The following is a 27,819-nucleotide window of genomic DNA, read 5'->3' as shown; positions in this document are numbered from 1 at the left end:
TTTAATATAAATAATAACTTATCTGTGCGATAAAATCGAATGATATACCTATTTTACAGGTGAGTGTTGCCCACGGCTATCAATTAATTGGAACTAGCACAAAGTGAAAACAAAAATACACCTCTTAAGTGTTAGGTTCAAATGGTTCACGTCTCACATTATGCATTGTATTATGTACTGTATACACAATATTATTTACATATAGAGCATAGAGGGTATGATCATGTCAAAGTGAAAGTCGAGGTTCCCTTCATGAATTTATTATGAATGACTATCTTCACCTACATGTTGATTATATCACTTTGCTCATAATTCACTTTATGCCAAACTCATTCTACAATCTGACAGGCTGCTATATTTCACAGTGTGGCATAATTATTCATTCATCATTCAGAGATTGCACGACTTTCAGACGGTTCTCTCTTTTTTTTTTATCACAACAAAACAGACATTTTGATTAAGTACTTTCATTTTCCCTGTGACAGTAAATAAGAAAACAGCACAATCTAATAGGAATATTTATTTACAATGACAGTAGGTCTCTTGACCCGCCATGGGTTTGGATCACAGAATCTGGCTCATTCAAAATTATGAAATTGAACAAAAACAAACAGATAAACAAAAACAACCCCCCCCCCCCCCCACACACACACACACATCACATCCTACCGCCCTGTACAACAGTTTTGGCCTGTGGCTCAAATTGTTTAAAAAAAATAGATTTGATGTGAGAAAAGGTCATTGTAAAAAAAATTGTGACATTAAAAAGAAGCAGGACCATGTTTCAGAAACACGGTACTTATAGTGGTGCAACTTACACAACACAAAGTTAAAATGTAATGAGACAGTCTAGTTCTTGATGCGTAACGACAGACAAAAAGGAATTTTATATTTCAGAGATTTTACCATATTAATGTAAATTGTGACGAGGCTGCAGGCCTTTTTTTTCTGTTTACTGTCTATCGAAATGCATGTCAATTAAAACAAAAATTTAAAACAAAACCAAATACGTTATCGAGAAATGCACAATGTCCATAATATAGCGCCACCACGCAAGAGCCTAATGCAACCCCCTAATCATTATTGAAGAAACCATCTCTGCATAATCTAATAATGTGATTAAGACTGTGCATGAAACGTATTTACAACATGCGTTTGGACACCACACTTTGATTTCACACAGAAAGCGTTTATAAGCAACAGTAAGGGCAGCTGTTTTTGTTAGGAAAACTTCTTAGAATGTTTTTTGGCAACAATGAAGTTATCAAGGTCACTCAATCAAAGAAAGGGATTTAAATGGGCTCAACAGTTAACTAATGTCAGTGTCTAATATTTAAAAAAAAGTAATACAAAAACACACTTCCTAGAATTACCCTAATGGGGGGAAAGATGTTGTCTACCTCAGGGAGGTGATGATCTGTCCTGAAATGATGATGCACTTGGTCTCTCCTGGAGGGATAACTATTTGAGGAAATACGAGACATTAAGCTTCAGCACATGTTTCCAAAGAAAGATGAGAGGCAGAAAGATGTGCGTGCAGCAGTTTTTATACCAAGTCATAATTTTCATATGAAAGGTTCTTCAAATTAGTGATGCTGTCTGAAATGGAAGCACAGAAAAAAAACCAACAACAATTACACCACAAATTCCCAAGTGGGATCATCAGGTCTAATTTGATTGAAGAGCCACAAAGAATGCATCTTACCAAGCACCCACAGCTCAGACAGGATCCTACTTCCCACCGGCCTCCTCCCACTGTATCTCCCTATACAGATTCCGGCCTGACGTACGGAATTGCACACCATCCCCCCGCACAGCTGGATCAGCTCTACCAAACTGGGAGCAGGCGGCTGGGAATGCTGGGACACAAACATGGGTGGCTGATCCTGGAACAGGTCCTGCTGGTAGTGGTCTCCGAAAGATAGATGCTTCTGAAGACGGCAGATCTGGGCACAGATAATCCAAGTTCCAAATATGAAATGACCTGTTTAATAATTAATCATAAAATAAAAAGTCTGGATGGATTGAAGCACATATTCACACTATCGGTGGAAAATATAAATTACTGACTTACGGCCAGAATGTTACTTGGTGGAACAAAGCAAGCTAGTTGTTTTTACTTGTAGCTTGAAGTAGGGGTTCCATAAAAAAAAAAAAAAAAAAAGACAACTGTTCCATCAACTCTCATTTCTTTGTTGTGAAATGCAGGAAAAGGGTATTTTTTTCCTCAGCGGCAAAACTTAAAACATTTAGTTAAATTGACCAACTTAAAATGTTTGTTGCCTGGAAATTTGGAGTCCACCGAACATTTTTTACACTGTTATGCTAACAGGTTTATTTTTCAAAAATCTGCATCTTTTGGAGTAGCTACAGTTCACCCTGGAGGCTCTCTCCCGCACATGCATGTGTGCACACACGGACTACGGCTGTAATGCAACTTCCAGTAACTACCATAAAACATAGCTACTATAGTTTATCAATAAACATACAAATAAACCAAAAACGAATAAAAACCTATGTGCCAATAGTTTGAGTTGAGAGTGGATACCAGACAATAAATTGAGAATTTATTTGAGAAGAGTGTTCCAGGGACTAGTGAATGAGGCTCTGAGCTCTCACCACAGGCTTGTTTGGTATCCAGCAGGGGTCACTTACTAAACTGAATGGGACATTCTGCCCGATTGCGAGTTGAATGCCAGGAAACAAGCGTTAAGGATTTTATCCCTTTGTAAATGTTCACACCGGTTTCATTTTACACCAAGTAATCAGGGATAGACCCGAGGAGTTCAGGGACAGGGTCAGGTTAACATGAACCCATATTGTGTACTTGCAAGGGAGCGACTCAACACTTAACATGGGTCCTATTGTGTGACTAAACGTGCTTGAAAAGGCATTCGGGCTCATAATAGGAAGACGTGGAACATAATAAAACTTTGTTGTAACAAAACACACAAACACATCACTAGTGTTACCGTTAGAGCGAGAATAACATGTTTTGCGCAGAATGTTGGCACTTGGAAATCGCGTTTGTGTTGAAGTATTGAAAGCAGCAATGGTCCTCTGCTTGTGACTAAAGGTCACACCCGTGAGTTAAAAACAAAAAAGACTACCGTACTTTAATTCTTGAAAACATTCATGAATATCATAACATCTCTTACTAAGGGGAAATCCCTGTTTTCAAGCTCGCTGTGGTTTATGTCCTGTCAGTACGTCTCATCTGCTCATTTAAAAAAAAGCCGTTTTTGTGAATGCAATGTAATTTAGCAAATTTGTTTATGCGTGCTACAATGGATTGTCAGATAAATAGAGTAGTACTCGAACGGCTTTTGCAATCTTCCCTTCATTCATGCAGGCAACGTTGCCATGAAAATTATTGGCTTATTGACCGTGAATCGAACCTAAAAGCTTCCAGCTACAAGATGACCACTGGAACACTTTTGTAGAATGGGCTGCATATACAGCACATTTTTAGCTTACCATTAAAGTAAACTGACAGTTTGAATCAAACAATACATCTGTAACAGCGACCAGCTCAGGCTGGTTTAAATTTTTTTTTTTTTTTTCCGGCAATAGTACAGCCGGAGAAGCAAGGAGGTACCTGTTTGATGTTCAGGGCATTTACATAAGACAGTAGGGAAAATTAAGATGAGCAAAAAACATTGGAAACAAGATTTGAATACGAGTTAGTATTTGTTGGAGTGATTTAGAGTCACAGAGGTAGCCGCTGATGGGACAAGCCGAAGGTCGCAACGACAACAGCATGAACACCTGCAACGTCACCGTTTTGGGAGAATGACGACATGCTCTTCCTCTGCTGTAATGTGCCTTCAATATTTTGCATTTCCCGTCACTGTAGAATATTACATCAGCTGACTTCCTGCAATTCTGTTTCACTCTATTTGTGAAGCTTACCGCTCCAAGAAAGAAATGTGGTCGAGTTGGACTTTGTTTTTTTTTTGGGGGGGCGGAAAAAAAGTGAAACTGAAATGTGAGAGATTAACAAAAATGCGTGACTTTTCAAATAAGGGGGCTTAAAGGGTGAATCTCCTGAAACAAAAGTATACTGAATGCGATTTGGGCACATTCTTGCCGTGTAGAACAACACATCTTCATGTGTTTTTCCTGCACTATGTCCCCCACGGAGACATGAGCTCCCACAGGCAGACAACTTCACACAAGAAATGGCGCCATTAACAGTGCAACTGAGGTAAAATGAATATTTTGTTTTTCTGAGGATTCACCTGGCAAAATGTAAACATTCATTTTCAAAAACACAATATAAGAAAAACATGCTGGTGACATGGATTTCTGAAAATATTTTCTTTCACATCAACACATTCAGTAAATATCTGGTATCCGATCTTTAGACAGCTGTATTTTTTTATTAAATAATTTTTGTCAGAAAATTTGGCCCTGACACAAAAATAATTCACTTGATATCCTCAGTATGACCTGTGATTGACTGTAAACTCGAGCAATATGGACACCACTTTTCAGCAGGAATCCACATACACACTATCCTCACGAGACCAGTAGCCTTTTATTCGTATTATTATATCATGAAGGAATTAATTATTGCATGAAAATTAGTTGGAAAATCAAAACAAGTCAACCAGAGTGAAAGAGCAGCACAGAATATGTTTTAATTAAAAAAAAAGCAATGTAAATAATATGGCGTTAAAAATGTTCTGAAAAAATTCTATTGAATGTGAAGCAATAGAACAGCCTTTGCCACATTTTTGCTCTGCGCCTTCTGTTGTGTACACCCTAGCCACCTGGGGGCAGTATAACACCCATTCATCCATTTTCTAATCCACTTATTCTCACTAGGGGCGTGCTGGAGCCTATCCTCGCTGTCTTCAGCTACTAGGCGAGGTACACCGTGAGCTGGTTGCCAGCCAATCGCAGGCACATATGGACAAATAACCATTTGCACCCATATTTACACCAAGGGACAATTTAGAGTGTTCCATTAGCCTGCCATGCATGATTTTGTAATGCGGGAGGAAATCGGAGTACCCGGAGAAAACCCACCCAGGCACGTGCAGAACATGCAAACTCCACACAGGAAGGCCAGAGCTCGAACCAAACCCTGCACGTCTGCACTGTCAGGCCGCCCACAATAAAATAGACCAGGTCTCAGCCCCTCAATAAGCCACAGTAGTAGTATTCATACATTTTCACAGAGGATAAAGAAGATGCCTATGAGCACTGTTATACAGTATTATCTATCTACATACTGTATGCTGTTCCATTGTTTGTATTTAGATATCTGTCGCTGAAAGGGTTATTAACACGGCAACACCAATGGTTGGCTCGTCTTCGGCATTTCCCATTACGTGTTCACATTAAGCTAACGGACTTTAAGGCAAAGTTATGAGATTGTTTTAAACACACAATAATTCTCTTTGTTATATATATATATATATATATATATATAGTTTGACGGTAAAGTTCAACTCGGAATGGCATTAAACAGCTTGAAGACTTTTTTTTTTTCAAATGTCTTACCAAACTGCTGTTTGTTGTGAATTATGTTGAGGTTAGTGCCATCTAACACCGCTCATATCTCCTGTTTTTTGGTTGCGACTTAAAGCAAATAAATTAGCCGAACGATGGCTTGTATCTCAAAAAAACTGCATCACTTGTACCTCAAGGCACAACTAGATATCAACTGCCCATCAAAAGGGTAAAAAGGGAGACACTCCATCTTTATTCAGCACCCATGGTTTATTTGTTTATTGATTATATATTTAAAATCTTTAAATACTGCAATCTCTTTTTTTTTTGCAAACAGAACGTATAAAATTATATAATTTAACTTTTAATACATGAAGAATTTGAAACACTTTATTGGTATCTCTTTTTAAAAAGTAGAAGATGAATGTCAAAAAGAGATGTTGATATAATATAAACTGCGGGGCTTTTCAATCCATCATTGAAAAACAAAACAAATCAATTGGGCCCCGCAAAAACCTGAATGTTTTCTGAAGGACTGGCAAATATTTTTCAATGGGCTGTTGGCTGCCACTGTGACTATAACACTGTGGCGGAGGTGTACAGCTGCATCCTGCGTAGCTGTTTAACCAGTGGAGGGAAAAACACGTGGGCATTGTGTAGGATATAGTAGAGAATGTGTAGTTTGTGCATCTGCCTCAATGTGTTGTTGGTGTGGATTAGAATAGATGCTGCGCTTCACTGGGTGGCCACATGGCAGGGGGAGTGGTTAAAGTCACAGTTAGCGAATGGGGGGGGGGGGGGGGGGTGTCGAGGGCAGCTCAAACAAGTGGCTGGAGCCTTGATGAAAAATGCTCACATGCAGTCTGGCACCGGTAAACTGCGGGAATGAGCCTCTGATTTTTTTCTTCCAACTGAATGGTCATAGAAGGACCCTGCAGAATCTCAAGGGGATTTAAAGTTGAATGCCATTGGGAAAAGCAACATTTTAAAGAGAAACCTTTGGAGCCTCACAACAAACTCTGAAGAGGAAAATGTTGCACGGCGTCTTGTTCGTTTTCAGTGTCTTAAGCGTGGGGAGGGGATATCGGACGAGTTCAGACAGCACTGTGGGCAAGAGACAATATCAGATCCAAAACGGCCCATGCAGCTACACCTTTCTACTGCCTGAGCAGGAGAACTGCCAAAGCCCGAGCAGCCGCTACAATTATCCAGTTCAAAAGGACGGGCCCGCAGACAATGATGAGTCATCTCACAGGCTGGAACAGCTTGAGATGGTCATGGAGAACAACACACAGTGGCTACTTAAGGTAAAGTTGTGTCTGCCCAATATGTCCCATAATTGCATGAGAAACAGATCTTGGTCAACACACATTGAGTGTCGCACTATAACAGTTAAAGAGACTTTGGTATTTCATAGGACGAAATGAGCATTATGTGAGCCAAACAATTTCAAGTTTGACTACAGAATTTATAAATCACATGATTAAAAAGTTGAGCTGATTTCTAGCTAAACCTTTTAGGAAGTACACACATCCAGGTCGAACCCGGACAGGAAGGTGTATCAGCTATTGTCATTTTATTATTTTTCACATTTTTAAAAATTGTGGAAAATTGCAGGAGAATATTCTTAACCAAGGTATGCTGAGGGATACCTTGGATAATAGTCCATCTGCACCTCAGCGATTTTTCATGCGCAATCATCAGGCTCCGATTTTATTCGAATCACATTCCAATTTTGCATGGCTGTAACAGTACTTAAGATCACTACTTGGACTAAGACGGCAGTTTTGATCAAGTTGAAACCCGATTCATTTGTGAAACAACTTTTATGGTTCATTGAGAGCACTAGCCTTGAGTCTAGACCAGTGGTTTTAACCTGAGTTTGATCGAACCCTAGGGCATTCAGTGAATCGGTCTCAGGGGTTCGACAGAGCCTCTGCCATACAATTAAACAAAAAAACTACCTATGTCTTGAAATTTTATTTACTTTTTTTCTGTTTTAATAAATGTGTTTTTAATGTCTTGAAATTTTATTTACTTTTTTCTGTTTTAATAAATGTGTTTTTAATGTCTTGAATTTGTAAAAAATCATATTTTTTATTTTTCACTAATGAAGGCTTCGGTGAATGTGCATGTGAACTCGTTGGGTTCCGTACCTCTAACAAGGTTAAGAACCACTGGTCTACATAATTGAAGAGCTTGAGCTGTGTGTCTTAACTTTTGACTTGGCCAGTTGCATAACTGTATAAAGTCTTACATTCGCAAAATACGCACGGTGCGATAATTTTGGTCATTTACAATGATCTCCAGATTAGAAACTCGAAAAGGTAATAGATGTATGATAATAACCTTACAGCACACAATAATTATCTCTGTATATAAGCAATGCTCTACAATAATGTCCCAACAGAAGTTTACTTTTCGCATAAGGCCCAGATGGCTTCCAAAGAGACAAAAAACTTGTAACAGGTGTCCGGCGGACAAGTGTGCACGTCCCTTGCAGTTTGCCGAGCCATTCTTTGAGGCATAAAAGAGAAGACCTCATTTTTTGCACTCCTTCTTCAGATTTTTAATGAAGAGAACCAGATAAGAGCCCTTCACAGTTTGAGTGCACAAATACATTCTCCCAACATAATGCAAGTTACGATCTTTTCCAAACATCAGTTCAGCAGGGAATTCTTTTGATGCTCTTTAAGGAACTAAACCTCAGCAGATCATCAAAGAGAAAAATAAACATTGTGTAAGGGTTTCAGCAAAGGCTTAGCTGTATAACTAAGCTAAATCCATTTTTACTTTCAAATATGTACTTTAGGTGTGATGGTTACTAGCATGACAGCCAATTAATTGACCAATTAAATAAAGAAAACTAAACAAACTGAACAGGGCCATGCGCCAACTTTTCATTAGTCTCTGTATTATTAAAAAGTGCTTTGCTTTCTGCCCTTTTGATTCAATCAATCACCAGACAGCAGTGTGTATAGCTCCCCCCATCACAAGCATACATAAGGGTAACACGCAGACTGGCACCCAAAAAAAACGGGGTTCTAAAAAGTGGGACTGTTCAGATTGGATATTCCACCATCTTAGACCATGAAAATGCAACTAAATACAGATGCGTACAAGACCAAACTGAATTGAACCATAAAGCCAGCTGGAACCCAGACACCAGTGGTGAAATGCCGGTGTTAGTTATTCAGGATACCTGGGCTGGTTGAGGGACTCAAATTTGAATCATAACCACTTTGCTTTGGCTGCCATTTCTACAGAAAAGCTTGCTGAAGACACCATTTCTCCAGTAAAATTGAGAGTGCGAATTTGACTTTTCACTCAAGATATGTGGAGCGTTCGAAGAATTCACTTACTTGACAACGTCTCTGTTAAATGAATCAATGGAAAAAGCTAGAAAGTGGGGGTGTTTATTTGAAATGCGGGAGTTTTAGTATAATTTCAAATGTAATAAATAATAGCAGGAAATAATGAGTAAGAGTATTTCTATTTAAACTCTTAAAAGTTGCCTTTGCATATTGACCAGTTGGGGAAATATGATGTCACGTTGTGTGTGTGTGTGTGTGTGTGTGTGTGTGTGTGTGTGTGTGTGTGTGTGTGTGTGTGTGCGTGTGTGTGTGTGTGTGAGTGAGACTGAGGAACACAGTCATTTTTTTAACTGGATGACTCGGAGCCTAGCGGAATAAACAACAGATTAGATCATTAGCTGTAAACAAGATATCCTGACAATAATTCAAAAGTCCGCTCATCAACTGTGGATGTGTCACAAGAAACGACCGACCGCTGGGAGATGAAGACAAACTAAATATGCACTGCTTGAAGACAATTTGTGAAAATGTTTTTCAAACTGCATGCAGATCAGCAAAATGTATATTCAGCTGAGGTGAGCTTCCAGCTTTAACACGTCATGGTGTCATGAAGGATGTAACTCCTCACTCAACACTTCCATCCTGTTTACGAGTCGGGTGACCTGATTGGCACTCAGGAACACCATGCAGGAAATAACTTAATGATTGGTCCTGGTCTAAATCCGGAATACCGTAAGGTACATAAGAACATATCGAGTTAAAATTAAAACAGTGACCTTTTCCCATCTTCAGGCTAAAGACGATTGTAATAAAGTGTTTCATACGGACGTAAAAAGGCAGAGACTGATCATGTCATGATAATATACTGATTTGTGACCCCTAATATCGCAACATACATTATACATACTTCTAATACAACGAATTGGCTCAAATTACCTTGAATAATGATAGTTATGTTAATTGATGTGTAGACACTGATCATGTTATTGATTTGTCATAATTAGGGATAAAGAAAAATAGGGCTGCATTATTTTAATGATCCACTAGTCCATTGATTATTTTGTCAATTAACTGATGAGTCGGATTAAAAGCCTTTTTTTTTTTTTTTTTACTATCCGCCCCTTTATTAAAAAAACAGAAAATTACTTCACATTTCCAGTGTAGAAAATAAACTGATCACAATTCAATTATTGGTTTGGTCTGTAACAGGTCAGAAAACGGGCAAAAAAATCATTTTCCAAAGTAAGGTGCAAATTATGTTTGCATATGTCTTATTTTGATGAAACACAAAGACAATTAGTCTTCTTTTATGGAGGACTACAACAATGTGTGAATGCAGCATTTACTGTGGAGGCTGAAATTCCTTGGATTTGATTATGAAAATATTGAACGATCGATTTGTTGTAAATTAATTGTGACTCCTTTAAATGTCAATACATAACCCTATTTTTATAACCCTTTGCCTTACATTTTCTCACAATCACTTGCACAGCATTCCCTCCAAAATAGAAATGTCTCAAAACGGCTGAGCTATTTTTAGAACAGGCTTGCGACCGATGTGGTCCTTGGGGGGGTACAGAGTGCCTGGGGGCACAACGTTGGTGACCGCTGCATTATATTATGCATTATTAATTATCCTGTTTTAGAAATACAGTAGATATGGTGACAGATGTAGTTTTAAGGATTGCATTCTGATGGGAAGGTTAAGAAAAAAGGGACAATATGGAAACTTCTTGCTTGGCTGATGCTCCTTCCCTTCTTGAGCACTGCCTGTGTGCCATTGAGCAAGACATGAGTTATTTTGTCCTTAGAGGTTATGTTACACTGTGTGTTCACTCTTGTTTGTTTGGATTGCAGTTAATTCATTTGTTGGTCCAAATTTGTGCGTCAATTTGTAACTCATAAAACCCGTTCAACAACATCTTTGATTTGTGCCACAGCTCCAGAATTACATCCAAGAGAGAATGAAGCAGGATATGGTCCAAATCCAACAGAGTGCAGTGCAAAATCACACAGCGACAATGATTGAAATCGGAACAAATTTGCTCAGTCAGACTGCAGAGCAAACAAGGAAACTGACCAATGTGGAGACACAGGTGAGAGCCTTCTCTGACTGCTTATAAATTAAAACAAAAACACACCAATGTTGGACTGTAATGCTTTCACACAAACTAAGAAAAGCAATACGAGATCTGTTCATATAATTACCTTGCATGTTTCAGTTTCATCTGTCGGTTGAAACAATCCATGTTAACATTTCATTTCACTTCACTTCCAATAAAACATTCGCTGCGAAATACTGCACACAATTGTATAGATGCAGATATAGATATTGATCAAATGTAGTGGAAAAACAAAAATGGATGTGTCAGTCTATTATTGTCGCTTAACATCAATGACCTTATGTGAGCCAACAGAACAGCATTTCCTGTTATTAGCACACTTGTATTCCCACAGAAACAGTCTATCAGTTTTTCACAATCAGACATCCGTCTGTTCCAACACATCAACAGAACCAACGTAAAAGTACAAGTAGATTCCACGTAAACAAGCTGCTTTTTCTCAGAACCTGGAAAGTACAGAATTTAGTTAAAGTACATCTGCGCCGTTGGAATTTAGTTGCTTTCCTGTCACTTTTTTTTTTCCATTTCGCAAATGCCTGTTTGTAGAGGTGCAAAGTAAGCTCGAATTGAAATAATCCTACCAAACAGGGCACAGAAGCAGACACAGTATCGACTAGTTAGAACACAATGAACATCAAACCTGAGGTGTTTTTGTCACTACTGGGGAAGAAAGAGCTTTGTATTGAAAAATCCGATTGGATGGCAATCACCTTAAAAGTATTTTCCATAGCAGCTTCAAACACTAAACTGCGTTCTTTTGCATCATATTCTTTAGAGAGCCCATTTCCTATTTTTGCAAAGAGAATTTCAATATGGCATCGTTCATAAAACACCCTCTCCCGAGTGGCTCGCATGGCTCTTAACACTCGGGACTAGTGAGTTACTTTGATCTGCACATCACCATTAGCAACTACGCTTCTGTGAGAGTGTCTGTGTTGTGAAACCTGACTATCTGTTTAAATCAATGCACGCGCGTACACACACAAAATGGACTGGATTGTTTTGAAAAATTAGGTTGTTTGAAGGACTGATTGTTTGATATTCTCTCGTATCGCCAGGTTATTAATCACACAACTCGACTTGAGCGGCAACTGCTTGAGAATTCCTTGTCGACAAATAAACTGGAAAAACAAGTGATTGTTCAAACTAATGAAATAAGTAAGCTGAATGACAAAAACAGGTGAGTACACGATAAAATACTTGACATTCAAAAACGAAAGCATGAGACGAACAAAACCCCTAAATTAGTAAGCTAAATTATATGAATCTACCGCTTCAGCTTGTTGGAGAAGAAAGTAAAGGAGCTGGAAGAGCAGAGGCAGGTGGAGCAGAAGATGCTTCAAATTGAAAAGGATCAGCTTCAGATCCTAATACAGAGGCAGACGGCCATCATTGGCGAGCTGGAGCAACAGCTGCTCAGGTTGTCATCCAACAACAGCCTCCTGCAGCATCAGCAACAGGAGCTTCTGGACACTGTGAACCACCTAATTCACACCTTTGCCACTGGCACAGCCCAAAGTAGGCCACCAGGAAAAGACCACAAGATTTGAACAAGTTTGACTCAATGAAATGTGACTACCGGCAACGTCAAGAATATGCATCTCAACCATGAAGCAAAATTTACTCAACCCAAACTAATCCAACCACAATCATTGCAGCAGAAAACACATTACCACTCACTTTCGCAAACAAAATACCACACATAACCATGACCCACATCGACAGAGTTAATTAAACCCCTCACATTAGTGTAATATATCTTTTTCATGGGACAGCAACGGAGACTCAGCATTCAAAATAACTCAAAACACAGCCATTTATGTCTAAACTGCTGGCAGCAAAAGTGAGTACACCGCCAAATGAAAATGTCCAAATTGGGCCTAAAGTGTCAATATTTTCACAGACACTGGAATTCTTTTCCACATCTCCATGACAACATCACCGAGCTACTGGATGTTAGTGACCTTGTGCCTTTCCATCTTCCGCTTGAGGATGCTCCATATATACTGAATAATGTCCAGGGCTGGGGATGGACTTAGCTAGCCTATCGGCTTTATTGTCAGCTTTTTCGGTTTTGGTATCCTCAGCAAGGCAATGATCGATCGTCTTGAGGTGAGTTTGGGGTTGTTATTATGTTGGAACGTTTCTTTTACTGCCCAGCGGAGGAAGGGAAGGGATTGTTTCAGTATATCACTATGCATGTTGGAATTCCTAGCTTCAATTGTAGCTCCACAGTGTGAGAAGCACTCATAGAGCCCATGATCATAACACTCACATTATTTGACTATAATCAAGGCACTCTTGTCTTTGCACTCCGACTGTTTTTTTTGCCACACCTGAGAACATGGTTAAAGTAATCTGTGTCTTTAGTTTGCTTGAGTTAAATGGTTGATCATGGCGAGGCCCGTTCTGTGTGGAACCTCTCCCGTTAAATCGCTGGATGGTCTTAGCTACTGTGCTGAAGCTCGGTTTTAGGGTGTTGGCAATCTTCTTCCTTCTTCGGCCATCTTTACAGTGAGCAAAATTGACCTTCCAAGGGTTTTGGCAAGATGTGCCATAATGAACCTCCAGTGACCAGTATGACAGTGCGAGAGAGCAAAAACACCAAATTGAACAAATCTGCTACCCATTCACAACAGAGACCTATAACGTAACACAAATGAGTCACGCGACTCCAGGGAGAGAAAATGGCTCATTGGGGCCAGTTTACACAATTTCACTGAAGGGTTTATTCAGTTGTGTTGACAGACAATAATGGCTGTGTTGAGGAAAAAATATATACTTAGTTGTACTGCAGATGAAAATGGGTTTTCTGCTAAATGTGGTACCAGCATCTCTTCATGTCTTTGATACAGATTGTGAACATTGTCCTTGACTTACTAAAAAATAAAAAAGCTGCTAAACAAGCTGTACAATGACAACTTGTCATGTTGTGATGAAGTGACATTTTTTCAGTGCTCTCCCATGGAAAGGTTTAATACAATATTTCCAAAAATGTGAGGGGTACACTCACGTTTTGTGATCCACTCTACATTACAGTATACAATTCTGACATTATGAATGAACGAGGAGTGAAGATGATTCTTTACTTTGCAACGTTGTGAAATAGAAATTTAACAGGTTTGTGCTATCAAACAAACTGCACTTTTTTTTCCTACATTGCAGAGACAAAATCTGCCATGATGCAGGACACTCCGTCCACATTCATGGACTGTGCTGCCATCTTCAAGTCAGGAAACACGAAGAGTGGCGTCTATACTCTCACGTTACCCAATACTACAGTGGAGGTTAAGGTGAGGTACATTCCGTTACATTTTGTTACCGTCAAACGAAAACCACATATGTAATGTTAAAAAATAATAAGCAAGTAGAAGAAGACAAGCAGATGAAACCACTGTTTTAGTGTATCCAGTTTTTAACTAGCATCAAAAACACACCTCTGAATTAAGCCAAACTGTGCTTCCTCCAATGGTTGTGTTACTTTGTTTTAATGATCCAAATGTCAACAACTTTTTATGTATTTGTGTGAATGTCCCCCACCCCCCAAAAAAATCATCTGACTGACGTGTACAGCTCAAACTGGTGGCAACATTTATTATTAAATCATAAAGGACGTTGATTTAAATATAAAACGAATCTATTGCTTTGCTGACATGAGACCTGCACATTTACGCTTCACAATCAATAATGATCACACACAAAGTGTATAAAAATTGGATCATATTTTTTTGTTATTGTTTTATGTGACAAGTCAGAGTTTTGCAAAAGAACACATTCTCTCGATCTCAGCAACAAGTTCTCCTGACTTGCCCAGCCTTACATAAGTAGCACACATGGCAGCATTGGATTAGCTGTTCAAACAGCAGAGAAACTAAAACGTCCGGACAACCCCCATGATGATGTGCATGCTTGAGCTAAAACTGTGATCTCCTTAGATACCTGGTACTTTTCAGCGTTTAATACTGGACTTGAACCTTTTTAACATGCAATGAAATTCTTTGAAAGTGTCTTATGAAATAAAATACTATGTTGTCGCAGTTCTGTTGTAAATCGACTTTTGCAGGGAATGGAAATTGAATTAATAGGAATTACTGATCAAATGATTTTTCTTTTTGTTTGCAGGCTTTCTGTGACATGGAGACAGAGGGAGGTGGCTGGACAATACTACAAAAACGATTTGATGGCAGTGTTGACTTTCACCGTACGTGGCAAGAGTATAAAAAGGTAATGATCGGTGAGGAGGAAATACTCGCCTAGAGAAAAAAAAAATATTGCCTAGGCTACGGGTTTCATTCCAACTTCTCAAAGTAGTTCCTCTGTTGATGCTTGATTGAAGTTGCTTGTGTGCCTTTGTGTAGGGTTTTGGAGATCCATCAGGCGAATTTTGGTTAGGAAATGAATTTGTATTCAGGCTAACAAGTCAACACGCCTACAGCCTAAGGATCCAATTGAGTGACTGGGAAGGGAACTCTGCATTCTCCCAGTATGACCAGTTCTCACTTGATGGTGAAGGGCAAAACTACAGGTAAGTGGCGTTCAGAACATCCAATTAACTACGGGGCTGAGAAATGCAACAAATGCTTGGTGGACTTCAAAGCAGGTAACCATACATGTTTGTTTGAAAAGCCCATAACTAAAGAATCCCCCTCTGTCAATTCCATAAACATGCATGCCAGTCAGAACGAGTGTTTGATATAAGAAGGTATGTCCGTTGTAGTTTGAGGAACAAGCGGTATTGACTTCCTCCTTCTACTTCCTTAATTTTTCCTTTTCCATTCTACAGGATACACCTTAAAGGCTACAGTGGAACAGCAGGCAAAATAAGCAGCATCGGTCAGCCAGGAAGTGATTTCAGTACAAAGGACGCAGACAATGACAAATGTGTTTGCAAATGCTCACAACTGACAACCGGGGGTAAGAAACTTTGTCTCATAGAATGTGCAATTTACAATTGTATGCATTCAATAAACTGCAATGATTACAGCACAACATGGTGGATGCCAGAATCTCAAACTCCCCACTCTCCTAAATGTATCTTGCCACTTTCCTAAAATCTTGGAAGGACATTATGAGGACTCCTGTTCTTTCTGGCCAGGCCAAAGAGCGCAATTAGACAGAGTTAATCACTGATTAACTCTTGAGGGAATTCAGCCACTACAAGCGCTGACATGAAAGAGCCTGGGAACAGAGCTTTCTCTTTCTCCTTTTGTAGATTAGATCCTCCCTCCATTGCTTTGCAAGTGACTCTGCTGCCAGAACTTTTGCCTGCCTCTACATTAGAGCGCCGTCAAGTGAGCATAAAAGCAAGAAAACCCTAACCCTGTCCTTTTTTCCCATGAGAGTTCTGTCTCAAAGGGGACACTCTCAATGGATATCATTCACAACTCCACTGACAGAGAGAGAGACACGAGCGAACAGAGTCTGGCGATGTGAATCTTGGCAATATGAAGCTGTCCATCATGAAAGACCAAATCTTTATATAAACAAACATAATCCTGAAGTAAATGACAAGTTTTAAAAGCGGAATGGGAGAATGCAAACAGACTATAGATTCTAGGCCTGCAGAGAATACTCATGAGCCTCACTCAGAGTCATTTCAAAGATTTCAAAAACGAAATTTGATTTCGGGATGCAGTTACAGTGGCATCCATTTATCATCATTGTGATCAATTGGCATGAGAATTGACATCTTTTAAGTATCTCCTGGGATGGATTTAGTGCTGTCCGAACACTACGTCACAAAGAATTTGTTGCCTTTTTTTAAATTTAAGATGAAGCCACCTTGTTCAAATATAATTGGGCAACTGAAATGGAAGGCCAATGCAAAAAAGAAAAAAAAAACACACAAATTACCCAATATTATTAGGGATACTGTGAAACCTTTGAAAATAAAGTTGAAAGTCTACACTTTGTCAATGCCCAAATACATTTGCACCTACCATTATAAAAAAGCTTTTCCTCTTTAAAATCAAAATCATTACTGAATGAACGCAACATTTGCTGTTTATTTGTGTTTTAGGTTGGTGGTTTGACGCTTGTGGACCGTCCAATTTAAATGGCATGTATTACCAGCAAGGCCAAAACTCCAATCGCTTCAATGGCATTAAATGGTACTACTGGAAGGGCTCCGGATATTCACTGAAGGCCACGTCTCTGATGATTAGGCCAGCAGACTTCTAAGTTTGATCATTTGAATGGGCACTAAACAAGATGGAGCCCAAAGCACCTCATGACATTCCTGAAAGGGCTAACAGGGGAAGTACTAATTGGTTGTATTAACTCTTAATGATTTGAACCAAAAATGGTCAAATTAAGGCACGCCGTACACCGAGATGCAGCCAATCCGATTTATCTGTTGCAGTTTGCACCGTTCCATATCTAGACCATCGGCTACTAGCTTTGATGCTTTTCAAAATTAGACTGCAGATCAACAGCGGTGCAACGTTGCAGAAATAATGGACGATCATGAATGCCATGTCGTATTACATCAGCTTTCATTCCAAAAACATATGTGTCAGGGTACAAAGCGTGAGGCAGCTGACTGCCACCAAGCCGTACCAATACACAATAATATTTAGCTAAACTGAATTGTACCTCGGGTAAAAAGCAAAATGCACGAGTGCAATCAAGGAATGAGAAAATCATTTCCAACAGCCCCTAAATATCTACACTGTCTCCTTTATTTCTCCCCCCCCATTTACTTTCATTGTATTAACATAATATAGCTGCGGCGGCGCGGGCAATCAATTTCTTCCCTGACAATTGCACAATGTTATTTATTGTTCAATAAAAATTAATATAGTACAGCACATCTGGTGCCTCAGAATTTTGGGCAAAAAAAATAAAAGGGATTGTGATTGTGATTATGATTGTGCGTGAGTTGCAGTCTGCAATTGTTCATGATTGCCCAGTTTGTCACGTTCGGTGGCATCGCTCGGTGTGCGGTGGGCCTGACATGAAAGGCAATGAAAAGGGGATGTATTAACAACTTTGGCAATTAGAAATTACACTGTAAGTCTCATTTGTGGTAAAAGTGTACAGTTACTGAGTAATATATATGTTGCTATACAGTTGCTATACTCTGTGTTTCAACCATGGTTGCCAATGACACTCCCCAGAAATAGAGGCTCTGGTACAACATGAACATTGGGTGGAAAACAATTGGCTCTTCATATTTATAATTAATTGCTTGACATTTGTTTCTGTTGTAGATGTCAATAAGCCTAATTGTAAATGACACTGAGAATTTCAGTTTCGAAAATGTTTCTTGTGGCAAATGTTTTCACTAGAGTACATTTTGTGTTTTATTTATGTGCGGAATTATTTGAAGATTTCTTTGACTCGTTCTTTTTTATCATCACGTCACCTGTATGTGAATCGTTAGAGAACTAGCATTTATATTGCACATTAGCAGTGCTTTTGGGAAAAATACATCTTTATTTATGTAATGGTTCATTTGAATCTCTCTTCCAACACTGAGTTTTTATGATAATGTACCTGTAAAAATTTGTTTGTATATAATGATGTTCTCAAGGTCAATTATCACCTTTGGTATTTCAAACAAGCCAAGAGGTTTGGCGTGGGTGTAGCTCGTGGACATATGCAATACTTAAATGTGAAGTACATTTCAGTGGTGGTGGGGTTGCATACTTTTATCAAGCAGAAGCTATGAGTTGCATAAAGCGTAGATCGAAAGGAAAAAAAAACTATTGAAAAACAATTTCTTGTAACCACATCACACTGCAAAGAAATGGCTGAAAAGAAGGCATGCATGTGGTTCTGCATCAACACAATTATAAAGTGTACCGCGACAGAAATGTGCTGACATTTGTCTACGTCAAGAGGCTGTCGTTGCTCGCTGTGGCAGCAGAGGACAGTGACTCATGAGTTCAGGAAGAGGCAACATCCACATTTCTCACAGGATACTTCAGGAAAAACAAGCTGACTGAAAATGGATGGCTGGCAATAAAAACTAACAGGCGGCCAACTGACTTCCTCCGCCTAGCATTTATGAGCAATTATTGGATTGAGCGACAGCGAGGGGATCATCACAAATGCTTTGTATTGTGAACATGATTCATAACAGCAGGCACTGCACAATGCAAAAATAATTTACAACTGTATTTGTCAGAAAGTAAAGAATATAAATCTTTCACTTAAAGAGCAACGTTAAATAGAAGTTAAGATCACAAAACCCTGCACCTATAATAACTGAGAAAATGTGAAGTGAGGGAACTAGAATAAGCACGAGCATAGCGATTTTTCATTGTTTTAATATTTCATACTTGTCGGTTTAACCAGTTGTATGTTTTTGATCCAGCATACCTGGGGATATTCATTAATTCACTTACAACACCATATTACCATATTACCATATTTACCGTATGTGCAGAGGGTAAATATTGTATTACAAGTCAATGAATTTCTGGATTCCGTCAATGTCTTTTATATTTTATTTTTATGCTCTGCAATTTGGTGTTGAGAGTTCATATCGTGCTTATTTATGTGGAGGATGAATAAAAAAATTCAATTCTAAAATTCAGGTCACATGTATGAGCTCCTATACAGAAACTTGTGGAAATGTAAGACTGAGGTTGGAAAATTTTCCATATAAGTCATCATGCATGCAGTGTTTTTAAGATGAAACTAGTGGTTGAAAATAATTATCTAGTTCGAAGAATCCAACTTTTACCCTCAACGCCCTTCAAAACAAAAATTGCCATGTGAAGAAGCAGGGGATGGGCATAGCCCGTGTTGTATCAAAGCGACGATGCTGCTGTTTAAATGCAGAATTTCAGCCTATGGTACGACAGGAGCTTTGCACTGCAGCTTTAACCGATAAAAATCAGGCATCACGTGAATTTTGTGATCATAATTTAAGCCTCCTCCATGTTCCACCGTAGGCTGTGTTCTTTTCATTGCATGCGTTATTTTTGAATGAGTAAACATAGAGCTTACATTTTTTATCTCATTTGTCCAAAGAATCTTTCCCCGAAGGTTTCTGCTTTGTCAATATACATTTAGGCAAACTCTGGTTCCATCAGTGTGATTTTTTTTGTTTTGTTTTTATTGAGCATACACAAAAGAAATCAGCAAAAGTGTATTTTTTTTTCCAGATAGTCATTTCAGTAATAATATGGTTATGCTTCAACATGTCTCTATTGATGAGTAAATTTAATAGTCAGCAGCCAGGACTGAAACTCTTTTAAAAAATGGCCTGGGTACGCACCTGTGCTGCTGGAAACTGCTCCAAAAGTTCATATGGTTCCTCAGGAACCCACTGCCTTTGCTCCAAGCACCACACAATCTATTGAGGAACATTGAAAATGCATTTTTTAAAAATCCTGAAGATGGTTTTGTGATTGGTGCCCTAAACAAACAATATACCCATTCAAATGAGAGGATCCAGCAGCCGCGAGCAATGCCCAGCAAAACATTCAGAGTCCGCCGGTGTTCCCCAGAAACCACATGAGTTGTACTCTCACAAACTCGATCAGCGATAGAAAAGCCACCCAGTGCCTTCACAACCTGAATGACTGTGTTCTGTTTCCTGGGAGAGAGGAGCAATGGTAGGATAGGAGGATAAATACACTCATTTCTACACATTGCTTTAAATGCCTATTTCTGTTTGTTTTTAGCACGTTTGAATATATTCTCAAGTGCTACTTACTCAGTGGGCATGCTTGTCATGACCAGTGTTCTCACCGACTGCAAGACAGGAGGGATAAACATAATTAGTCATGTATCTATTTTCACAGCGGGCATCTAGCCACTGAAAATGTATGAGCGAAACATTTTACACCCCGTTCTCAATAAGCGCTATGTGTGACTGTATGACAGCATAAACCAGATGAAAGTGTGAATAAATGTGTGGGGTGAAAAAAAAACGATCAAAGTAGTAAAGAAAATCCAGCAACAACAGCGCTTTAAATATTTCCTTTGGGAGTCCACTAGTTTACACTGACACAAGCATCATCATCAAAGGAGACCAGAGTGAGCAAATCTAGTAACATAAGGGGTGTTCACACGGCAAGATTTGGTCCGGTGCTACGCCGGGGCTGCCCCAGTAGAGCGTTCACACGTGCAAATTAGCTCCGGCGTAGCCCCGGAAAACAGCTTACACCGGACCAAATTTGATCCACCTCAGGGTAGCCGGTGCAGACACGCTCAGCGGCTTTGTACGTGTGAATGCTCAACACAATTTGCTGCGGTGCAAAATTTATCGCAACAAAATACATCGGTGCAGCGCCGGAGCAAATGTGTGCCGTGTGAACAACCCTTTTGTCACATACATTTGAACACAGTGGACAAAAAGGCATCAAACACTAAATATAGGCACCGAAGCAGAAGTGTGAACTTGTCACCCGAAGGCATGACAATTTGGTGTCTTCACGTCATACAATAGTCAGAAGCAGTTACAAACAGTTCTCTGATATCTGGCCCTCCAGCTGGAAGGACCAAGAGCAACCTGCCAATCAAAGTGTGGTATCGACCCTCATCTCTTGACCTCGCCCCTGTTCCAACATCCCATTAATACTGATAAGAAGCGAGGGAGAATTAATCACCAACACACCACAATTACTACTGCACTGTTGGCCACGACTGTGATGTGTGCTTCCGATTCACAAACGGGGTCAATAATGATTCATTCTCGGCCCTTTCAAACAAACAATTGCACCAAGAAAAGGGTGGATTAACTCATGAATAGGAAGACGGTGACGCAAGCGACCCTCAGCAGAAGCTAAGGAATTCCTTCAGTGAATGACATGATCATATTGACGTCTTGAAAGTGACGCTATTCAACTAAATCGGAGGGACAAGGAAGCTGGGCTGTGAACAAGCCATCAAGTGGCTTTTGTGGCACAATTCGTCAATGGCAGCAAGACAGCCACCCATTCATTTTGTGCACTGTTCTTCCCATTACAAGATGAAATCACATGAAAAATATAAGATCAGATATCCTTTATTAGTCCCTATAAATATGGAGGGGAAAAAAATCACATTATTGAGTTTGTGACCACCAACACTCCTGGCTGTGTTTACAGCACAAGTAGATCATTTCGAGATGGAGAAAAGGCTGGACAATTTAACCTTGACCTCTGAGGGACCCCTGTGTTGTTACCTCACGATCTTTACAGAGCAGACAGACAATCTTCCTAGCTATTTTGAACATTTCGCATTTCTCCCTTGGGTTAAAGGCTGTGATGTTTAGCTCTTTTCGGCTGTGGCATGACGAGGTTTACGACATAAAGAAAACAAAGGCCAGGTGCATTTCACAAACGAGGAAGCTATATTCTATCATCACAAAATCAAAACACAGGAAGACCCAAAGACCAGACAGACAGAAGCCCCATGGCGAGATGCAGCCGTACCGAGGAAATACTCGACCTAAACATGGCTGGTGCACATCCTAAACTGTCTGTATCATGGAATTCAATTTCATGTGTATTTGGAATACACATGATTAGATCGTATTTTGAGTGTACAAGATAAATACAGCAGATTTAACATATCACCCTCAAAAGCCCCATGAAAAATTGGTAATCATTCCATTTTAACATGTCATTTTTATGTGAACCAGGCAAAAGTGGGAGCATAAAATTCAGCTCTGCACTATTTTATGGGAAATGTAAGGAATTATGAACGCCAGATACTGCTGATTTAAAAAAGATTCTGTTATTATTACCTTTGCTCTGCCGACTTTCTGAAGAAAAGAGCAGGGGCGCTTATTGGGCTTCCCCTGGTTGTCCTTTGGGATTTCTGTTGAAGTAACTGGAGCCGAACTTTCACTTCCTCTGCCTACATTGGTAACAAAGCAAAAAAACTGAAAACATTCAAGCAGATATTGCTGCCATTGTCTGACTTTAAACTGCAACACCACAAATGCATAAAACAGGCACCAGACTTCAGAAGAATATTCAGTAACATTCAGATTCAATACTAAATTTTGCAAACAGTCTGATCCAAAATGAAAGCGCATTAATTAATGTGCAATATGAAACTGACATTGACAATCACCTAAGTGACCCAGCGATTATAAAGCGCCAACATGTATTATGAGAATATTAGTTCATTAGGTTTGTTGTTTATTCATGTGCAGTGTAATTTGTAAACTTTGGCACCTTTGCTACTCACTTTGAAAAGTGTGAGATAATTGACAAACACCAGAGTGACTCTCCAGTTCTAAGGTTGTCATCTTCTCCTTTAGCTTTGCTGGATCAACAAAGACGGGTGCTTTTTGAAGCCTTGATGCAGTTTCACTGGTGACTACAAATGGTAAGGTGCTTTGCTTTCTGACTTTCGCAGCCAGTGTTCTGGTACCATTTGGATGATCAAAAGCAGGCAGATTTTCTTTGAAATCATTTTGTGGACAGGCATTTAAAACAGGCTGCGGCATGCAAATGTGTTCACTATCGTCTAATTTTCTTTTCTTTGAGCTGTTAGTTTCCGTAAGGGCACTTTTACATCTCCTTTGTTTTCCTTTCTTTGGGACATAGTCCAACTCAGCGGGGATGTCAAAATCGGTCAGGTCAGGCAAAGCGGGCAAGAGGGGTCTCTTGGGGTTCTTGTGGTGACTGGCTGAAGAGAAGAAGTCGTCAAACACATCATCGTCTCCATCGGTGTAACTCGAAGCAACCTTGCGAGATTTTTTGGAAGCGCTATAGGAGAACGCCAGCGTAGAAAGAGAACGTCTGCCTTGCGTTCGCTTGCTCTGTCGTTCTGACTGGTCATTAAATAGCATGCCACCAAACATCTCACCACATGAGCTTGCACCATGAGGAATCTGACTGTTCTTCACCTCCGCCCAGTGATTACTTTGCCTTCCCTTATCAGACTTGTCAATTGTCTGCTCCAGCATTTTATTAAGAGAACTGCAGGAATGCATCTGTGACGTCCGCTTTCTTTTGCTTGCGTCCTCGTCATCAACAGATTTTACCTCCTCCCCCAGGCTTTGTGTTTCACCCGCAGATTTAGGTTTCTCTATTAATGATTTTGTTCCTGATGTCATCCTTTGCTTTTCTGGCGTCTTCCCTTCCACTTCATTTATTGTAAAGTCAGGACATGTTAAAGGACTAAAGGACGGGTGTTTTGAAATGTCACGACAGGGCGAGAGCCAAGGTTTTGCCAAGTCTTTGCTGAAGGGTTTGTCAGGGCTGTTTTGCTCAGTCACATCACTCTCTTTACAATCTTTTTCCTTGTCAGGGGCATGACCGAGCACAGCAACAGATGCACTAGAGTCCTCATCAGAATTTTCATCTATAAAAAAAACAAAAGAAAAATCTGAGCTTAAAATGTTGCAAGCTTAGCCTTAAAGTGCACTCGACTGAAATATGATTGCACACTTCTTTCAGCATTTTGCACACAAGCAGATTGTTTGCCACCCACCCACTGAGACATTGTGAAAAAGCAAATAAAGATTGGGCAACAGGATGATATATTCTGCCACTGTGAATTATTTCTTAGAAGCCGTCAGAGAAAATAAGGATGCAACACAAGTAGTCCACATGAGATGAGACTAGATTGTTGTATTTCAAGATCAGTTTTTTTTCTTGGTTGGCTTACAAAAAAACCTGAAGACAGTCGGTGAGTTCTCCAGTGAGGGCTTCACTCCTGGTGATGAAGACATTTGTGAGACTGAAAAAAATCAAAACGAATGTTGTGATTTTTAAAAAACTATTATTTTAAAAAAGTGTTGTGAAATTATCCATTCACATATGTGACAAGAATTACCTGTGGGCGAGATATTTTCGCGTTTCTCTTTCATGTGTTTCAAGCGCTCTGCCATATAATCAGCCCTTTTACACGCCGGGCTATACACAATTCCACTGTCTTCATCAATAACAAAAGGTGAATCATCTGTGACTGTGGAGGAGAAACATTAGTAAGAAAGAAAGCTATATTATTTAATTCGCAAAAATGTAAAAAAAAAAAAATTCTAATTAAAAAAATAAAAAGAAAAATGGGAAAAAGCAGCACTTTTTTACCCATTGTTTGCTTGGGAGCAATGTCTTTCATCAGTTTATCTAACTTCTTCTTCATGCGTCTGTCATTTTCTGGTGTCCTCTCTGGACAGTCTCTAGGTTGCATGCAACGATGCTGCACCATTCAAACAAACATGATATCAACAGGAAAATGAAATTGACTCTTATCACAATATTTTACTGCAAACATTTGTTAAATTGACGCACATGGTTATACACCCCGAACATAAAAAAATAGAAGAAAATAAAGCATGCCCTTGTGGGAGTTAAGAAAAACAACCCAAACTCTGACAGCTTTGAAAGTCGAGTGCTATACAGTATTTACAAATTTGTTAAACGGTGGATTCAGCACAAGCCAATCTGTCCCACAAGCCATCATGCGTGTTTCGGGGGCAATCCCTGGAAAAGCAACTAAAAGTAAAGAAAGATTTTGCACACACCACGATATTTACATGAATTTATTGTGTTAGGCAAAGCAACTATGTTTCAATCAGAGTTTGTGTTATTAAATCTACATCAGGCTTAAACTCCCATTTGACAGGGCTTATTTTTCTTTTGAAAATTGGCATTTGAGAATAATAATGTAACAGCGTTTAAAGTAAAATATATGAACCCAAGAATCAATTTCATATATCGGAGACTTTACAGATGAAGAAAAACTAAACTTCTGCATGTAAAATGAGTCAAGTGGCAGTGAAAACAACAGGAAAACATTGACAGAATAGAATAAAAAAACAAACAAACAGATTGAGCTTTCACAGATGGAGAGAAAATTACTCCAGCCATCCAGCAGTTGGCAATTCTACAAACAATAGCACATGAAATGACTTCACAAGGACAGAAAGAATCTACTTACTTGCTTGTTCCTTAATACCAAATTGCTTTCATCATTGAAGGCAGGATACAGCTCTTCATCTACCAGCACAGCATCATCATGACATCTGGGCATAATTTCGGCAGCATTATGTCTCCAAACAATACATACATACACTAAAGAAACTACACTAGTTCAGTACCAAGAGAGTCATGCATACATACCTTCCGATCCACAAAACAGAGACCAGCTTCACATGACTCTTTTTGGCTTTCTTCCATGTGGCAGCATGACCATTGTTAAAGACCACATGCGTAACTTGTTTATTGAACGTTTTTGATACCTGTAATGAAAAACATATTGTCAATTATTTGTGTGCAGACTCACTGTTTGTGCATCATACAACATTACCGCGTGAATGCTGAGAGAAAAAACATTTACAACTATTCACCTATTTTTTTTTTAGATATTTTTCCCCCTCGATAAAATTGTACAATTATGTTCCATGGTCAACTGCCGCCAGTCATTTTAAGTAACATATTGACATTGTAATTTGTCAGAGCACTGTGAAAAATAGATTTTGCTCCTGCTCAATTTGTTTTTGATGGCAAAGAATAATAGAAGTAAGGCATGTTTTGTATATTTCATTTCAAAACACTGTTCCTTAATTAATTTTGATAAATGTCAACACAAATGCTCAATGAAAGAAAGTATTGGTTCAAGCTGTCATCTTTTACAGCTCTGACAACACCAAACGATAATCCTTTATGATTGACTGAAATGAGGCCCTGCGAGGCAGTCCGTCTTTTGTTGCATTAAAATCCACACACACAAAAATAAAATGGCCCAGATTTTAAAATCATTAGATGCTTTCTCATCTGAGGTCCCCTGTAACGGTGACATTTAAACACTGTGACTTTCAAGGTGGATTTTTCCAGAAAATATTGGTTGAATTCTAAGTTTAACCCACTTCAGCTGCATTTGATAGCGGCATATTTCTTTCCCCTCTGTCTGAGTGCGTGTTTTCTCTCTCTCCGTCTCTGTCTCTCTCTCCGTCTGTCTCTCTCTCCGTCTGTCTCTCTCTCTCTCTCTCTCTCTCTCAGCATTCACACTGTACTTATAGGAAATTGTCATTTCTACTTATGTGAATCTGACATATCACCTGAGCACCCATTTTCTGTAGCTGTTGGATGAAAGGTTCCGAATAGTTGGCTCTCTTGTCAGATGACCACACATCCACATAGGCAACTACATCTGGAAAAGACATTTTAAGCCATGAGATGCAGCACTGTGCATTTGTTTAGGACAGTCAACGTAGTGCTGAAGATGCATTACCTTTAAGAACTGTACCGCTGTTGCTAGTAGTCATTACTGGCGTCTTTTGCTCCAAGATTCCCCTTGACAAAAAAACAATTGATAAGCATGCTGACTTTTTTGTTCGTCTGTTTGGTTTTTTAAATGCACTCTATAGGTTGTTTTCGACTTGGAAAAAACGGGCTCTAAAAATTGGAATCCAGGAGTTTGCTTAACAGGTCGTTTTGTCTTGATTCACACTTACTAACGGGGCACCAGCGACAACCAAGAGTCTGAACATTACAGATATTTATAGTTCAAAATGTAATTGTCATATTAATCGCCCTTTATTTTAGCCGTGGCTAACTTTCACGAGAGTTAGCACGGGCTAACTCTTCCGCACTATCCCGACAAAGCGTGTTAACTATCAGCAACACAATATAAATGGTCGTATCTACTCAAACGTGTATCGAGTACTTACTTTCACACTAAGATTAAAATCACCCACTCTTGACAAAGTATACAGTGTGAATTCGCGCCTGTTGTTCGTGGGCCAATGCATTGTGGGATACAATCAGCTGATTGGCGGAAAGGTTAATACGTCACATCTATAAAACTCGGAGGGAAATTAAGAAAGTAATACATGAATGAAGTCCATCAACACTGTGTCCTGTGGAGGCCTTAATGCTTTAGATTTGCCTTTGAATTTAACACTGGATGTAATAATGTAAATTAAATATTATTGTTTTGTAAAAGCAGCTTCCTCTCTAATACGTCTATTGTAACAATATTAAACAAATGACTCCTCGGTAAACCGACTAGATATACAAAAT

The 27,819-nt window shown here is 39.3% G+C and overlaps 2 protein-coding genes across 4 annotated transcripts; one reads left to right on the top strand and one right to left on the bottom strand.

Moving 5' to 3' along the window:
- Window positions 1-679: 679 nt before the first annotated feature.
- mcph1 (microcephalin 1) lies at window positions 680-27,537 on the bottom strand. 2 transcript variants are annotated; one of them, XM_086122318.1, is made up of 16 exons: window positions 27,468-27,537; window positions 27,029-27,090; window positions 26,856-26,947; window positions 25,918-26,036; window positions 25,736-25,820; window positions 24,883-24,994; window positions 24,629-24,760; window positions 24,461-24,532; window positions 23,033-24,154; window positions 22,584-22,696; window positions 20,568-20,605; window positions 20,285-20,447; window positions 20,127-20,204; window positions 1,706-1,946; window positions 1,553-1,599; window positions 680-1,461 (listed from the first exon to the last, which is right to left on the bottom strand). In XM_086122318.1, the coding sequence occupies exons 2-16, from the start codon at window positions 27,060-27,062 to the stop codon at window positions 1,402-1,404; spliced, it is 2,508 nt and encodes an 835-aa protein (XP_085978444.1). In that variant the 5' UTR covers window positions 27,063-27,090; window positions 27,468-27,537; the 3' UTR covers window positions 680-1,401. The 2 variants fall into 2 exon arrangements, with proteins under 2 accessions (XP_085978444.1, XP_085978445.1); XM_086122319.1 differs by having other exon boundaries at window positions 680-1,599.
- angpt2a (angiopoietin 2a) lies at window positions 6,330-19,931 on the top strand. Of its 2 annotated transcripts, XM_086122321.1 has the most exons (10): window positions 6,330-6,437; window positions 6,521-6,767; window positions 10,715-10,870; window positions 11,956-12,077; window positions 12,177-12,415; window positions 14,063-14,190; window positions 15,020-15,121; window positions 15,256-15,422; window positions 15,681-15,811; window positions 16,917-19,931. In XM_086122321.1, the coding sequence occupies exons 1-10, from the start codon at window positions 6,376-6,378 to the stop codon at window positions 17,075-17,077; spliced, it is 1,515 nt and encodes a 504-aa protein (XP_085978447.1). In that variant the 5' UTR covers window positions 6,330-6,375; the 3' UTR covers window positions 17,078-19,931. The 2 variants fall into 2 exon arrangements, with proteins under 2 accessions (XP_085978447.1, XP_085978446.1); XM_086122320.1 differs by having other exon boundaries at window positions 6,346-6,767.
- Window positions 27,538-27,819: the final 282 nt, after the last annotated feature.

The sequence above is a fragment of the Hippocampus guttulatus genome, chromosome 10, assembly GCF_054856545.1.
Source record: "Hippocampus guttulatus isolate MCC_2025c chromosome 10, RoL_Hgut_1.0, whole genome shotgun sequence".
Taxonomy (NCBI): Eukaryota; Metazoa; Chordata; class Actinopteri; order Syngnathiformes; family Syngnathidae; genus Hippocampus; species Hippocampus guttulatus.
Note: the sequence above shows the minus strand (reverse complement) of the source record. Positions and strands in the feature narration are given on the sequence as shown.